This window comes from Pelobates fuscus, chromosome 6, assembly GCF_036172605.1.
Source record: "Pelobates fuscus isolate aPelFus1 chromosome 6, aPelFus1.pri, whole genome shotgun sequence".
In the NCBI taxonomy this organism is placed as follows: Eukaryota; Metazoa; Chordata; class Amphibia; order Anura; family Pelobatidae; genus Pelobates; species Pelobates fuscus.
The window spans coordinates 52,888,102-52,905,853 of NC_086322.1; the positions used below are offsets into that span (position 1 = coordinate 52,888,102).

General features: G+C 44.8%; 1 protein-coding gene across 1 annotated transcript in view; it reads left to right on the forward strand.

Moving 5' to 3' along the window:
- Positions 1-17,752, forward strand: part of LOC134566052 (piRNA biogenesis protein EXD1-like) — a 73,782-nt gene that overhangs the window by 41,287 nt on the left and 14,743 nt on the right. The window contains exons 6-8 of the mRNA XM_063425764.1: positions 8,520-8,581; positions 9,749-9,835; positions 13,898-14,002. Of these exons, the coding sequence (XP_063281834.1) occupies positions 8,520-8,581; positions 9,749-9,835; positions 13,898-14,002 (254 nt within the window). The remainder of the gene's footprint in view (positions 1-8,519; positions 8,582-9,748; positions 9,836-13,897; positions 14,003-17,752) is intronic.

Here is a 17,752-nt window from a genome sequence, read left to right on the forward strand (position 1 = left end):
TGGTCTGGGTGCCAGGTCCATCTAGGATTAACCCTGCCTGCTGTAAACATAGCAGTTTCAGATAAATTGCTATGTTTACAAATGGGTTCATCCAGCCTCTAGTGGCTGACTCATTGACAGCTGCTAGAGGCGCTTCAGCGCTTCTTACTGTGATTTTCACAGTGAGAAGACACCAGCGTCCATAGGAAAGCATTGAAAATGCTTTCCTATGGACTGGCTATATGCGCGCACGGCTCTTGCCGCGCATGCGCATTCAGCCGATGACGGCTAAAGGAGGAGAGTCCCCAGCGCCAAGGGAGCCCGGCGCTGGAGAAAGGTTAGTTTTTAACCCCCTTTCTCTCCCTTCAGCCTGGCGGGAATGGGACCCTGAGGGTGGGGGCACCCTCGGGGCACTTTAGTGCCAGGAAAACGAGTTTGTTTTCCTGGCACTATAGTGGTCCTTTAATACACAAACATGCTTACATTTAAACGCTCAAACACTGCTCACAAATATAACCCTGCAACGATGGACAAATGGTAGATTCCCAGCAGGCATAGCATTGTTGAAGTTCTCCGACAGGTGGAGATCTACCTTTTGGCCACAATTGCACTAGAGGGGGCCCCAGAAAGCATACTTGCACCAGGGCTCTCTCTACATTAGTTCCACCACTGGGATAATCAATGTGAGGGGCCTGGATGAGCAGGACACAATGTCTGATTCTGACTGAGTCTGTGAGTAAGCAGTTGTATGCCTCTAAAACTGATTGCCATGATATGCAAAGTTTCTGCCTCTAAAACTGCCATGATATATCAACATTATGCATCTAAAACTGCCATGATATGCCAAATTATGCCTCTAAAACTGCCATGATATGCCAATTTTATGCATCTAAAGCTGATTGCCATGGTGTGCCAATTGTATGCCTCTGAAGCTGATTGCCATGATGTGCAAAGTTTGTGCATCTAAAAGTGATTGCCATGATATGCCAAGTTTATGCATCTAAAGCTGATTGCCATGGTGTGCCAAGTTTATGCATCTAAAGCTGATTGCCATGGTGTGCCAAGTTTATGTATTTAAAGCTGCCCTGATGTTCCAATTGTATGCCTCTAAACCTGGTTGCCATAGTGTTCCATTTGTAAGCCTCTAAAACTGATTGCACGGGTGTGCCAATTTTATGCACCTAAAGTTGCCATGATGTGCCAAGTTTATACATGTAAAACTGATTGCCATAATGTACCAATTTTATGCATCTAAAGCTGCCATAATGTTCCAATTGTATGCCTGTAAAGCTGATTGCCATGGTGTGCCAATTGTAAGCCTCTAAAGCTGATTGCCATGGTATGCCAACTGTATGCCTCTAAAGCGGATTGCTATAGTGTGCCAATTGTATGCCTCTTAAGCTGTTTGCCATGGTGTGCCAGATTTATGCCTCTAAAAGCAATTGCCATGGTGTACATCTAAAGCGGATTGCTATGGTGTGTCAATTGTATGCCTCTAAAGCGGATTGTCTTGGTGTTTACTTTTTAAAATATGCATTAAAAAAAGCAAGTGGGTCTCGAAAAATTACCATTTTGAAAAGTGGGTCTCGGGCCATAAAAGTTTGGGAAGCCCTGCCCCAGCACATAAAAGGGGCCCAATGCGTGGCGAGTGCTGCAGAAAAGCATTAACTCAATGCTTTACTATGGGGTTTTGGGGGTTTCACGGAAACTGGATGTCCTCATAATGCAGAGCGTGAGGATGTCCACCGTCATTTAAAGGACTGAGTCCCCTAGAATCCAGTCTTAGTGCTGGAAAAAAGCTGTGATAACTAGTTCAAGATGATTGAGGTAGGTGCGGTAAGGGGACGAAATCCCTGTCAGGCATTGCATCGCCTTGTAGTGTAGTGGTCCCTGAAATATCACCTGAATTGGGGACGACAGAAGATCCACTATACGGACTGGAATCCAAAGGGGAATTGTGTCCATACAAAGAACCTGTCTGAACCCAGTGGTGTGCCATGAAAACCACATCAGTAGTTGTACACTTGGTACAGAATATAATATATCCCCGTTAAAGGGTAGTAGTGATACACGCAGTCCAGAAATTCCACATCTTATGTCCAATACTGGTTTGGTATTTGTGACGAAACCAATCTCGCCACATTGTATTGGAGGAGCCTGGTTGCCCGCCTGCTGCCTTTGGATTATGGACCGGCAGCTAAAGGGTTAATTTTACTGTGCAGAAGGATTTATTTCTCCCTTTCTGCACAGCAGTTCGGTAGATTTCATATACCGAACAAACAGCCGTTCACCAACCTCCCCAGAGCCGTGGGAAGCCGGCCGGCGTTGTTAATTGAGTTACAGGGGGCAGAGGTAGTTGTTCCTGCCCCCCAGCAGCAGAGTGGTATGCCAGGAAGGCAGTGGGAAATACAGGGAGAGGAGAGCAGTGTCCTCCCTCCCCAGCGGCAGCGTGATTTTTCGGGAATTGGGAGCCCAGTCTCCATTCTCCAGCGGCAGTGTGATGTGCCCGGAATTTGGAGCCAAGTCTCCATTCTCCAGCGGCAGTGTTATTTGCCGGGAATTGGGAGCCCAGTCTCCAGTCCCCAGCGGCAGAGTATCCAGCAGGGAATAGAGAGCCCAGCCTCCTTTCCCCAGCAGCAGGAGTCTGTATTGGGAGGAGAGACAGTCGGTCTCCCTCCGCAAAGACTGGAAGTATGTATGGGAGAGGAGATTGTTACCACCTCTCCCCAGCGGCGGATCATTAATGGGCAGAGTGTTATATCGGGAGAGGAGCTTGTTACCCCCTCTCCCCAGCGGCAGCTTAATGTACCAGGGGGAGACTGTAAACCCCCCACCGGTGCAGATGGGACCGTGGTCTCTGCACTCACCACACAGGGGGTAGGGACGGTCGGTCCTACCCCCCCACGACAGAGCTGTGTATCCAAGGGGGAGACAGTCCGTCTCCAGCAACCAGGCTCCAACCAGACTACTCCGGTGGTAGTGCTGGCACCAGGACAGAGTACCGCTGATCTCTGCCCACTCAGCAACCCACCAAGGCAGCCTACCGGTCCCCCACACAGTCGTGGTGAGGCACCTGGACATGGACAAGATTCTCCTCTACCCAGGTGTAGTAACCATTTATTGTGGGTGGGCTGTACTGTTTTTTCTGCTTTGTGGGTGGGCTGCTGGACTAACAAGGGCACTGACCGGCAGGAGGTCAGGTACCCTGTTAGTCTTTTTGGAAAGGGGGAGAGATGTGACGAAACCAATCTCGCCACATTGTATTGGAGGAGCCTGGTTGCCTGCCTGCTGCCTTTGGATTATGGACCGGCAGCTAAAGGGTTAATTTTACTGTGCAGAAGGATTTATTTCTCCCTTTCTGCACAGCAGTTCGGTAGATTTCATATACCGAACAAACAGCCGTTCACCAACCTCCCCAGAGCCGTGGGAAGCCGGCCGGCGTTGTTAATTGGCCACCCAGAAGCTGGAGTGTGCTGCCAATTTACCTCCCTGAAGCTGCGGTTAACCGCAGCTTAATTGCTTGTTAACTGTGTGGCCGCTGTTACACTTAGCGGCTGCTAGGTGGCGCTGTTCTGGAGCTCCCCGGGCAGCCAGCACTTTTCTGCCCGGCTTTCATGCACCAAAATCACTTTTACGTGCAGGCACGTTTACGTGCAGGCACCGCTGAACCTCCAGCCCCTGGTTCTCATTCGTATGAATTTGGTGAATGCAGGAAAATTCGGTATTTTATGTTTTATGTGAACTGTAGTAACCCAGATAGCCTGCCATGGAGCCTGTTTGTGGAATTAAAGACTTTGGCTCCATGGCAATTAAAATGTATTTGTGTGGTCTGGGTGCCATTCACCTAATAATGTGCACCCAGACCTGAGCTATCTGGGGATATGTTACATTGATGTAGATTAATTTAGAAATAAACACATATGTTTAAATGTCTATCTGTTCCTGTCCAAATCTGAGATGATTACATTGCATATACGCAGAAGTAATTCAGACTGACACACGGAGTTCAGGTTAAAATAACTTCAGAAAATGTAATGCCATCTGGTTAGAAAACGGGTATGCAGACCCTTTTAAAGGCAAAATGACATCATCATTGAATATCAGATAATAACAAATAAACATCATTAATTGGATTAAATGTTAAGTGGCTATGTCAGTGTCCACCCATCAATATTATTAATTGGCTCAGGGATTTGAGTGACTAGTGGGGCACCCTCCCATCATGGGATGTCGTCTTTACTCGATGGGAGGGGGAATCTGGCGACTAGCCATTTTGGGTAGTTAGTGATGTCAGACTCGTGATCAGGCTCAGGGTTCTTTTTATGAATAGAACATTTCATTAGTACAGTGTTCTCATGGCCTTCAGATTATACTATGTTGCAAATTACAGGAGATTCAGCAATTCCGGGGTTAGTCATGTCTTTATAGAAAATACAGTCTCTATTCATTATACTAAATGCTGTTAGGAAATTCTGTCATGTAATGTAGACAAAATGGAGGGTCTGTCATAATGTGAGGTTATGTGAGATCAAAATGGAGTTAGTACAATAATTCAATACAGGTGCAATAAAGATTTTTAAATAATTCTACATCAACATGTCTGTGTTTTATGTATAAAATATGTCTGTATGTATTTTAAAGTGATAGTCTGTTTCTGTGTCACCATGTGCATAATGGAGTCTGGCCTTTGTCCTGGGAGATAATTGAATTACTTCATTAATTATCTCCAGGACAGAGAGGAGGAAACCAAGATGCATTTTGGGAAAGTATTGTGGCTGTGTGTACGAAAATGATACATGTCTGTCTGCTGTTTCAGTCTTCCATCTGGTCCCCTAGGGGAGTGTCCACCAGGTGGGAGACCTGCATAAATACAGGGGCAGGTAGCCCTGAATAAACAGACCACTGCTTGACCTTCAACACGGAGCCTTGTCTCGTTCTTGGGGGGATTCACTGTATGCTGATAGGGACTGACTGCCAGGAGTGTAAGCCGCTTGGGAGCTTTTCCTGTTCGTCTGCTAGCAGCAATTCGTGAGGTTCCAGTTCGGGAGTTTGGAGTGCTACCTTATTCCCTTGTATGCAGTTCGGGAGTTTGGTGCATTCACCTATATCCAATTCGTGAGTTTTGGTGCTTTTACAGTAGCTGTGCCTTTTTGTGAAAAGGGGATTATTGCCTAAACGGATTTTTCCCCTTTTATGCTGAAACGGTCCGTAACCGTATTCTTGTATCAATTAAAAATGTGACTGGCAGTGTAAACAATGCAGCAATGTGAAGTAAGTACCTTTTAGCTGATGTACAGTTCTTGAATGGGGACAGTTAGTGGTAATCCTAGTCCTGAAGTCTCCTAAAGTCCGGGTCGAATGAATCCCGATCTGGAATGAAGGTCTGAGGCAATTAGTAGAAGTGGCAGAGGAACAAGTCCACAATGTGCCAGACTCCTGGTGCAACTGGGGCTCGCTGTGTTGAGTGTAGTAGGTGCCTGTGAAAGAGGGCTCGCCTTCTAGTGGTACAAAATGGGGTTTCCCTTGAGTGATATGGGAGACGTAATAGTCTCATAAAATTGGGGTTCACCCAATAAGACCCTTTTGTGGGATTTGGTACCCGAGTGGGGCTCACCCTCTAAACAGGCGCTCGGAGGCATGTAATTATATTGGGGCTCACCCCCGTTGTACTCAAGAGCTGTACCTTTTTGGTCAGCAAGAGTATTCAGCCCAATCACATGGGTATTAACATTGCAAGTAAGGTACCATATCTTTGTAAAGTCTGCTCCGGCTGAGCTATACATAATAATCTGGGGGCTCACCCCAGGTGGCGTGCCGTTAAAAACCCAGAGGACACCCACATAGTAGTAATACACACTTGGCACTGTACAAAATAATCCCTGTGGATGAACAGGTCTGTAATAATTTCCTGTCTTAAAGACCGCCATATGTAGAAAATCCATATATATGCTACTCATGTGAAATGAATTCCAAGTATAAACCTGTACAAGCAGAATTAAATAGTTTTAGTAAGCAGTACATTGATAGCATCCACAGTAGGTATATTTGGTAGCAGCTTGTGAAATCTGAGTCCAAGCCGAGTGATTCCCGATCTGGAATGACCGGAATAAGATGGCGGTTGTGAATCTCGCTGTACTCACGAGATCCAAAATGGCCAGTACTCGCGCGCAACGGTCCGCCGGCCTTGCGGCCACAGGTCCACTAAACAAAAACGCAACTAATGAGAACCAGTCTCCCCCGACCTACACCATCCAGAGCAGCCCCCAAAGGCCGTGTCCCCAGAAGGAAAATAGAGTGCAATAGCAGCTGCGACGCGCAAAAACTGAAGAATAGGGACAGAGTAAAACAGACCTGAGGGGAGCAGACAGAGGGTAGTGGAGGACGGAAAGAAAGAAAAGAATGAATGAAAAACAAATATTGTCCAAAAAAACTAAAGGGGGCGGAGCTAAGCAACCAAGCAGCCCAGACGTGTCTGGCGAGAGCTCCCACGTCTGGGGACGATAAAACGGGGAATTCTACCTGTAAATCGTGGCTGACAGCCGGCTACCCACGACGACTGCGACTAGGAGAGGCTGCTGCATCGATCGGTGCCTCTCCCAAGCTCCGGCACAGCCAAACGGACACACCGAGGCTTGCGGCCTACCAGGAACTGAGCCACGGGGAGACGGCCGCTCTCCGGGCACAGGTACGGCGACTGCAGCCTCATACACACACCTCTCCCCCCCCGGTCCAGTGGGGATAATCCTGGACCACACAGAACCGCAGTGGAGAACCTCTGAACGCTGACAGCAAGCGAGCGGAATTGAAGAAGCGAGGGGCAGTCGGAGCGTGTCCAAGATGGCCGCCCGACAGCAACCACAGCGACAGACCACGAGCAGCAGTCAGATGCCCAACTCCCTAGAGGCCCTCGACAGACTCTGTTCAGCCTTTTATGACATAATGTGCAGTCGGGGTATGCCCTACCATCAAGCGGCCCGAACTGTGGCCACGTGGATCCGCCCAACGACCCGCCGAAGCTACTATGATGTTCCACAGCGGATATTTCAGGCGGGCGTCCGACGGAGCATGCACGGACAAACACACAGGCGGGAAACAGACCGCGCTAACCCGGACACGCATACTTACACAAGCGGTGAAAAAAAAAACAGACATTCCCAAACAGCCGATACCGATACCCAGAAGGTCCCTACCCCTGCATCAGGAGTACAACAAGTGATACTTGCCTACAGAGCTGCATTGGGAGCGAAGAGGTCGACTTGCCGCCAGGCCCAGACCCCCTCCACTCGAGGTACTCAAGGAGGATTGGGGGGCAGAGACAGAACCACACCAGCTCACTTGACCCACGACGCCGAGGCTCGGTGTTCATACTGGTTGCGGGACTTTGTAACTCGGAGGGCGGGCATAGGTTGAAAATGCCGCAGCCTGACGGACTTACAAGCCATTCACCTCACCCACAACAAGCGGGGGAAATGGCATATAATTATAAACGGACGTTATTCTGACTTTTAATGTTAAATGTGTTGCAGCCATTCACACTAGACAGTCGATATGTAACTATACCCCTCGGAATATGTGAATCTTTATTCCATACTTTTTGCCTCATATCCTTATGCTTAGTGATACTTCACCGCACCTGTAGAGAGATGGGCCACTACACCATTAGAAATGCTTACCGTACACACCACGAGTGGCATTATCCCTACTCATGCACACGTAACAACATGCTACCTGGTACATATGCATAGAGAGCAGCCTACTAGGTGATGACCTGTTACCTTAACACAGACAAGAACTCACTGAATATGACACCTGCCTCAGTCTGCCCTACGAATAAATGAACACCATACACAACACTGCTGCCCTAGCACGTAAAGCTGAAGCCCAGAGCTGAGACCTCACTTTTAGAACATTTAAGCTCTCCACAGAGCGCATCATGCGTCATTTTTAGCTGATAGAGCCTCCTACATTGTTTGTTAATGCATCTTAAACATACAAGTTAACATGTTTCACAACACGACTATGACTACTTCTTTCTCTTGCAATACTTTTTGTTTAATTCATGTTCCTACTCGACAAAAAAAAAAAAGTGCAGCACCTCTTGACTATATGCATCAACTGTTTGCAATAATATTGTATACTAAACATGTCATCGATTAAGCTTGTAATCATCTCTGCACTCAAAAATAAAGAATTTAAAAAAAAAAAAAACTAAAGGACGTGGTCTTACAGGGCCTTTTGTGTAACATCCTCCTTTTCTAATTGGTTGTTTATGATCTGTGATGCTGGAGATTTTCAGTAAAGTTATGCAAATATGAAGCCTCCTGTCATGTGGTAAAAATATGGTTTACCCATGAAATTATCTTGCTATCTGAGCTAAAGAATAATTGTCACTTTGTATGCTGTAAACATGTGATATGAGTTCATCTTAGCAATTATTCTAATGGTGTTGTTGGTATTAGCTGTACCATTGATTTTTAAAGTTGGTATTTCAGGTACTTGATATAAGAGTCAGCTATTTATTTATTTTTTTTCATTTGTAGCAGAGAAGATTGATGTGCAATACATTCTAATTGACCAGATCCAGACATTGTTTGGTCCTGCTGTAAGTAATGTCCACACAATGAAAGCGCTTTAATATCCAGACTTCCATGAGATGGCAGAAACCGGTTTCCCAACACTCTGTTTTAGGTTTTCAAAGTCATGCTATACTATCCGTCCTTCATCCCCTTCACTCACACACAAACCCTTCCCTCCTCCCATTGGTTGGAATAAAGCCGCTGCTTATATGTATTTTATGTCCCCTAATTGGCCCCACACTCCAGCTTTGAATGTCCGATTCTGTTTTCCACCTGTTATTCTATCATTGTCATAACCGAATAAGAAGTAAAAATGATACTAAGGCACCCAGACCACTTAAGCTCATTGAAGGGGTCTGGGTGCAGTGTTCCTGTCTCAGTAGCTCTGCAATGTAAAACATTGCTTTTATAGAGCAACTCCAATGTTTATTTTACAGGCTTAAGACTGCCTCTAGTGACTGTCTACCAGAAAGCTACCAGAGGCACTTCCTGTATTTACACGTTAAACTCTGAAACCATGCTAGACATCCTCAAGCTTTGCATTCCAGTGTCTTGAAAAACCCCATAGGAAAGCATTGATTCAAATCTTTATTATGGGGAAAATGTAATGCGCTTGGGGCACATGTAGATTAGGTTCCCTGATTGCCGTGACATCACAGGAGGAGGGGGTTTAATCCAGTGCTGGAATCTGGTCAATGTTAAGAGATTTTAACCCTTTCTTGACGTGGGGGGAGGGGGTGCTGCAGAAGCACAATATGTTAGGAATACAAAACTGTATTCCTAACAATATAGTGTTCCTTTAAAAGGAGGCAAAAACTATTTTGAGACCTGAGCGGGGATGTACCAAAGGGTAAGCTAAAGTAGAGTCTCTCTAAGCTTTTGTCTGTTCTCAGAGTTCTCATCCTTTTTATTTTTTTAATGTATTTATTTTTATTGCACAGATAAGCAGAGAAAAGTACATTTCTCAATCCCCTGCCTCCTTACACCATAATGTGGGATATATACCCCAAAATACACAAAATAATGTGGAGGAGGAAGTAGGACTGAAAATTTAAGGGGGGTTCGGGTAAGAGTAACTCTCCCAGGCAGAATTTTAAATAATTAAAGATTTAGGATCTGCACCATTTGATCTTGGTATGCTTAGCCATATTGTACTAAGTTTAACGATGCCATTGTTCCCCTCTACTTATCAGATGCTGCATATACAGAGTCAGAATGTTCTTGGTGTGTCTTCTGCTGGTTTTAACATGTGTCGCGATGGAAAGCTCTGCTGGCTGCAGGTAAAAACACAGTTTGGAATGGCTTCTAAGCATTTTTCATTGCTATCCGTTCCACCTTTTGCTAGCCGTTATAATAAATTGACCAGGGAGATGACATTACTTTTACTCTATAGTCTTCTTTGAGAAAGTTTCTTTATAAGGGACCTGTCACTTCCCAGGATGTGTGAGCTTAAAAATTAAAATAAATAACATCATATATTCACACTCACATCTGGGGCCCTCCCTGGTCTCATTGTTTTAATGTCTGGCCTTTGTACCTGTCAGTTAGCATACTTAAAACATACAGAGATGAGGAGAACCGAGGCAATGTGCATCTGTACATGCTGTTTACATATGAGCAGGGTGACCAGCTTTGTGTAAATTCTCACTACAGATAGACAGTGGTAAGTGAGTCAGGACTAATAAATTAATAGCATGTGAAAATAAGTATCTCTGTCTCCAGGACCAGAATGAGGTTGCTCTGATGCCACTTGGCTCTACCTGTATTCAATAAAATCTGAAATATATAAGCTCCCTGCTACATAAGCTGGGTAATAACACTCAGTATGTCAGGATGCATCCAGAGACCCTAGGGTGGGATTGCAGGCCGCCGCGTGGTATGCACGAAGAGTCAACCTATGCCAGCCACAGGGAAGCTCACAGCAGGTAGGTAGCGTCCACTGGGTGTGCAAGCATAATTTGCCAAGAGGGCACAATTATCCCACCCCAGGCCTATTCAGGAACCTTCACCTCAATGCCACAAACTCGGGTGGCTTTAAGGTCCAAGTCTGCCTGAGAGGGGCAACCGAAATCCTGTATGGTCTGTGTCCTATTTCTGCCTTTGGTCCTCCGCTGGCGTGGCCGTTGTCTTAGGGGCAAGCCCCATGTGGCCTCAGGGTGGGTGGGCGTTAGGTACAAGTGACTCGTTGTGAAGCGGATATGTTCCCCAGAGAGGGGCCCTCTGGTATGGGCAGGTCAGGCTTCACATAATGTCTACCCTCCACGGCCATCTTAGAACACGTGGCAGGAGGCCAGCATTACGGGCCTGTCCTTTCATATGGCCATGAGTAGTTCGGCACTCCAGTGGAGACTGGTATATCTCCTGCCGGTCCAGAGGAGAAGAGGGTAGAAAAGGGGTGTAGCACTGTACTTCTCATAGGAGAGTGAGGAAATCTGCCACCTTTCCTCAGCCCAGGCTGCAGCTTGCCACAGCAGTTCCCAATGGCCACAGGTCTTGAGTCAGGGCTCGTTAGACTCATCGGTAGCACCTTGGCAGGATGGTCTCAGCAAAATTTTTGCCGGTATACATATGCAGCGGAAGCCCGTACAGACCTGTCTTGTCAGACTGCCCATCTTCAATTAAATCTTTCTCTGGCTTCCTGCTTTTCATTGCCCATGCATTTTTCCTTACAAGCAGCCGTCTTTGCCATCCCTAGCACAAGTCCTTCCTTAACCCCCATCATTAAACGCACAATCACTCTATTTCAAACATTGTACAAACCTTCCTTAAAGGAACACTATAGGGTCAGGAACACAAACCTGTATTCCTGACCCTATAGTGTTTAACCCACCATTTAGGTGGCTTGCCACCCCTCCCCTCCCCCCCCCCCCCCTAAAAAAAGTTTAAAACTCACCTTAATTACAGCAATGCGCGGATCTGCCGGTGCTGGCTCTGCCCCCTTTGTGACATCATCAAAATGGCACGGGGGGGCGGGGCCTGACCTGCAAGCGGAGCAGTCGCATGGTGGATGAGCTCCCACCACATAGACTGGTTACAGGGAACTACTGGCTGATACCAGGCCTGAATTGATGCCGGGGTGTGTTACCCATGCTGGGGGCACCCTGGTGAATCACCAGATACTGAATCCAAGTGTTCCCCGCAAGCGAGAACCCAAGATGACAGGCAGCGGCCTGCGGTGGAAGGAGCAGAGGGGGGACGGCCGCTCTCCTCGCACCTACGCCGGAGGTACTGCAATGCTGAATACCCACTCCCCCCCCTAGGACCGGCGGGGGTGATCCCGGTCCAACCCGTCCAGGCAGCAGGGCTACAACGCGAGCTGATGGCAGAGCTTACAGGGCAACCCCAAGCTACACGGGCTTTTAAAATGGCGGACGCTACGTGCGCTCAACACTGCCGCTCAGACAGCCCCAGCATAAGATTCATGGCACGACTCGACGCCATACTCGACGCCTTTTGGGCACAGATTTCAAGAGGAGAGCGCTATACTAAAACACCAGTGCATAAACCCAACGAGAAACCCGTACATACTAGACACGACTGCACTGGCCCTTGACTGATGGGACCTAAAAGATGGCGCCGACGGCGGAGATCTCATCTGCTGAAACGCAAACAGGCAAGATCACACCACGCTACGATCACTGCCCTAACGGGCCCACAAGATCAACCCAGATCCTGCTTGAAACGGAGACCCGAACAGCACGCAGCAACAAGCCAGCCACGACCCCACATGACGCCACGGAAGGCCCCAAAGCACCAGAAGGTGACTCCACTTGCCTGCACCGTCAGAGCGGGCTTCCACAGCGACGGACGGACGAGACAGCAGCTGGAGCCCACAAAGCTGCACCTCGCGGTGCCTCACCAGGACTCTCAACCATCCCGAACACCCTTCAATGTGCAAGGTATCGGCTGAGGCAGACTAACCCAAGCCCAGGACCGATGGACTGTTGCCAGACACCACCGTTAACCGCTTCCATGACCCGCATATATAATTGCTGCCTCCCTAACCCTCGACATCCAGGACTCTCGATCCCAGACGAAGTGCAGGGAAAGCTGGGTCTTTGCACCTTTGGACATGGGCTAGGTACTCTGTTAGATCTTACTGGCGGCCTACTGATTATTGAAACAGGCTTGCTGCAAACCTAATGTATAAAAATACTACCTAGTAGTTATCCTTATAGTCACACATGAATGTGCAAAATGTCAGCCATCACTGGCTACTCGATATACCTTGCTCTTAGTGTGTCCCACTTTATTATTTACCAGGCTGTCTCCCTCCTGATGCCCACAGCAATGTTTAGCAAGCCTACTGTATACAACTGCATAGTATCAGCTACTATATTGTACTTATCATTTAACGGAGCTCCATGTTAACATTTTATGTTGCCCACCCTTATTTTATGCCTAGCGGAACTCTCCAGTTGCAACTAAATGGTTCAAACCTGTTATATATATATAAAAAATGTGCATGATCCTCAAAAGTCACTTTACGTTTTAAACATACTGTACTGAAGCTTGTTCATGATGCTGTGACTTATAGAAAGCTTGTTTGTAATTCTCATATCTGCACGACCAAAATAAAGAATTAAAAAAAAAAAAAAAAATCATTATAATAAAAAAAATGGCACGGGGCGGGCCAAATGCAGTTTTGGCCAATCAGGACCTCCTCATGGATTCATTGAATCAATTAATCTCTACGAGGAAAATTAAGCATCTCCATGCAGAGCGTGGGGGCGGTGAACGTCAGGGCTGTCTTATCGGTAGCACTGACCCAGGAAGCACCTCCAGTGGCCATCTGAGGAGTGGCCACTTGGAGGTGTCCGTAGAGGCAATGTAACCATTGCCTTTTCTCTGAAAAGGCAGTGTTTGCATGAAAAAAGCCTGAAGGGAGCTATTATACTCACAAGAACTACTACATTAAGCTGTAGTTGTTCTGGTGACTATAGTGTCCCTTTAACATTTCCTTCCATATCTTCAGTAGCAATGCTTTATTCTTGAGCCTGCTTCCCTGGGAACCCTGCCTAGCCAACAGCATTCACCTTTCCACAACTTTCATATGCAAGTGTAGGTTTGGGTGTAATAACATGAACCTACCTGATAGCAGCATCACTATGCTGATGTTCCGGTCTTACTGCACAGCATGTAACTTAATAACTGCATTATTATGGGCTTGACTGCGTATTAGGGGTAGAGATGTAAAAATAGAATTGCAATATATAAAGGTCTCCATGCTGTGCAGTGTTTTTAGTCCTGGACAGCTGTCCGTTATTGTTGTTCTCCTTCACGTGTTCTTCCAAGGTCTAGTTTATTTAGGTTGTCTCATTTCATTATGTTCCTTCTTCTAGGTGGCAACTAAGAGTCAAGTCTACCTGTTCGATATATTCACCTTGGGGCCATCGGTATTTAAAAATGGATTAAAAATGGTGCTGGAGGACAGAGGCATTGTAAAGGTTGGTATTCTTGGGGTTGAGCGTTTGGGCTTTTGGAGTTTACTGGAGTAAAGAGTGCAACAGTGGTTATATAAAACACACTGACTGTTCATGCAGATACACCCTTTATTCACACCATGCCAAGGTGTGAATTGTCATGAATTCAAAGTGAATTTAAAATTTGAGACAAAATAGCTAAACTTGAAAAAATCTCTAAATCAACTTTGTTCATCATGGCCTCTCATTTATTTTTTTTTTTATATATCTCTTTAAGCGCTGTGTATATGTAGCTTTATTTATTGTGATCTGTTTAATGAACGTCTGTATTGTATACTCGTTTCCTAGCAACCATGCATCATGAGGTCATAAGCAGCGTGCGTGCGTGATATGACGTCACGCCCATGCTTGCCGGAAACCAAAAGTGTGCTCAAAGATGGTGTAGGGAAGCCAAACTAAGACACCGCTGCACTTTATCTGTGGGGGGCGGGACCTGGGTTCTTAACTTGTTGCACATTGTATATAAACTGGTGAGTTTCACTGCATATTTAACCCCTTAAGACCGCAGGGCGTACTATTACGTCCTTTTTAAAGCGGCTCTAAACGCCGCAGGACGTAATAGTACGCCCTCCGTTGTTTTTTTACTTACCCGGTCGCCGGCGATCGCGGTTGGGGGGACTCCCAGGGAGCCCCCGGCGGCACCTCCGTCCTCTTCAGCCCCCCCGGGCCATGTGAGAGTGAGGTCCTTGCGAGGACCTCACAATCACATGGCCGGGATAGCTGGCTGGTGCATTGCCAGCAGGGGGACTAACTGTAATGACAGTTAGTCCCCCTGCTGGCTGAAAATCTAATTAAAATTAAATAAGTGTAAAAAAAAATATATATATATATATATATATGTAAATACGTAAAAAAAATAAAATAAAAAAATAATTAAAAATAAAATATTAAATATATAGATGTGTTTTATTTCGTTCTAACTGTATTGTGATAATAAATATATATATATCAAAATACACGTAGAACGAAATAATATATATATCTATATACATAAATATATACGTATATATCACTATATATATAAATATATTTTAAAAAATTATATATATATATATATATATATATATTAATTCTACACATATATTTATGTAATAATTTTACATAATTAGGTATCCTAATTAATTACAATTAGCGGGACCTGCCTGACAACCCATGTCGAAAGAATAGGGAATTTAATTTGCTAGCACTATATTTAACCCTATAACTTTCCAAGACACCATAAAACCTGTACATGGGGGGTACTGTTTTACTCGGGAGACTTCGCTGAACACAAATATTAGTGTTTCAAAACAGTAAAATGTATTACAACGATGATATCGCCAGTAAAAGTGAAGTTTTTTGCATTTTTCACGCACAAACAGCACTTACACGGACGATATTATTGCTGCAATACTTTTTACTGTTTTGAAACACAAATACTTGTGTTCAGCGAAGTCTTTCGAGTACAACAGTACCCCTCATGTACAGGTTTTATGGTGTTTTCAAAAATTACAGCGTCAAATATAAAGCTTGTGTTTCATTTTTTTCACATTAAAATTCGCCAGATTGCTTACATTGCCTTTATGCCCCTGTGGTAGCCCAAGAATGAAAATTACCCCTATAATGGCATACTATTTGCAATAGTAGACAACCCAAGGTATTGCAAATGGGGTATGTCCAGTCTTTTTTAGTAGCCACTTAGTCACAAACACTGTCCAAAATTGGCGGTTTTTGCATTTTTCACACACAAACAAATACGAACGCTAACTTTGGCCAGTGTTTGTGACCAAATGGCTACTAAAAAAGACTGGACATACCCCATTTGCAATACCTTGGGTCATCTACTATTGCAAATGGTATGCCATTATGGGTGTAAATTTATTTCCTGGGCTACTATACAGTCTCAAAGGCAACGTAACCAATCTGGCGAATTTCAATTTCAAATGTAACACGCTATATTTGACCCTGTAACTTTCCAAAACACCATAAAACCTGTACATAGGGGGTACTGTTTTACACGTGAGACTTTGCTGAATACATTTTATTGCAGTAAAAGCAAACAGTATTATGACAGTGACAGTTAAAATGTCATGTAGAACTAAACAAAATAACAAAATTTCTTATTTTCTCCCATTTTTTTCATATTAAATTATGTTTCATAGCTAAATATTTGATATTAAATGAAAGCCCTGTTTCCCCTGAATAAAATGATACATAATAAGGGGGGGTGCATTTAATATGAAAGAGGTGAATTACGGTTGGACAGACATATAGCGCAAATGCCAGGTTTTGTTTCGTTCACAACTTGTACATTTGGCTGCGGTCTTAAGGGGTTAAGGACATTTGCATTTAAAAAGGGTTTGTGCCCAAAACATTTGCCTGTATTTTATGTCCTTCAAATAAATGCTTGGTAGCACATTGGTGCACACTAAAATTCCTCATTTTTTGTATGTTTATTTGGTTCAAAATCCAGACTGGTCTTTCATACCCATCCTAGATTTAAAATAATTAAATATGTTCATCACAAAGAAAAATTTTGTATGGAGACCATCCAATCAGCCACTCATATAATTCGAGAAGGAGATGGGCTGTATTTGCTAGACCTCAATGACACAGAAAGCAGCCTTCTATCCTGCATTTTCAATACAGATCTCTTCTATTTGGCTTCTCCTCAGCTCAGCAGTTTTTTTTTCTAAGGTACTGGTGGCCTTTACAGCTGCATTAAGGAAAGACTGTCTCCATATTGTTCCATACTTAGACGATTGGCTACTCACAGCTTCCTCGAGAGAGAGAGAGAGAGAGAGAGAGAGAGAGACTTGCAGGATCTAGAAACTGTCTCTATTTGACCAAAATCACATGGATGCATTTTAAACCTAGAAAAATCAGAGCTGATTTCCATCAGAAGTATTCAATTTTTGGGTTTAAGTATAGATTTCATTTGTATAAAGATGTTTCTCCCACCAGAAAAAAGAGCAAGTATCGTCTGATCAATGATGGCTCTAGAAGTAAAGAAATTCTGCACTTTAAGAGAAGCAATAAGCCTATTGGGTCTTTCCACCTCCACAACTCTGGCTGTCAACTGGGCCAAAGCAAGAATGGGACATCAACAGAGAAATATCCTGGTAGAATGGAACAGAGAAACTCCCCCTGGATCTGCTGATGAGGGTTTTGACCTCCATGAGAAGTTTTTATTGGTGGAAAACCTCTCGTTTTTATGTTTTTGTTTTTTCCAGAAGGTCTTTCATTCAGAATGAGAAATCACATTATCCTCACCTATCAGTTGGGGAGCACATCTGTGAAAATATGTAACAATGGGTCTATGGACATCTCAAGATTCACAGAAATCATCAAATCACAGAACTCAAGGCAGTCTGGTTGGCCCTCCTGAGTTTAAGGAAACATTTACAGGGATATCGCATTCAACTTGGAGTGGACAATGCAACCGCAGTTGCATATCTAAACAGGGAAGGAAGTACTCTGTCTCCCTCTCTAGCAAGGTTATGAACCAAAATGATGCTTTGGTCAGGAAGTCACCTGTTTTCTCTATCGGCAGTCCATCTGAAAGGAGAGACGTATATTCTAGCAGATGCACTGAGCAGGGACCACTTGAAACAAGGGGAGTTGGTCTTTTTCCAATCAGGATAGTTTTAAAATTAGAAATTTCAGAGTTGGATCTGATGGCTTAAAAAAATTAACATTAACATTAAAACTTAATTTAATTTTGATGTCCTAGGG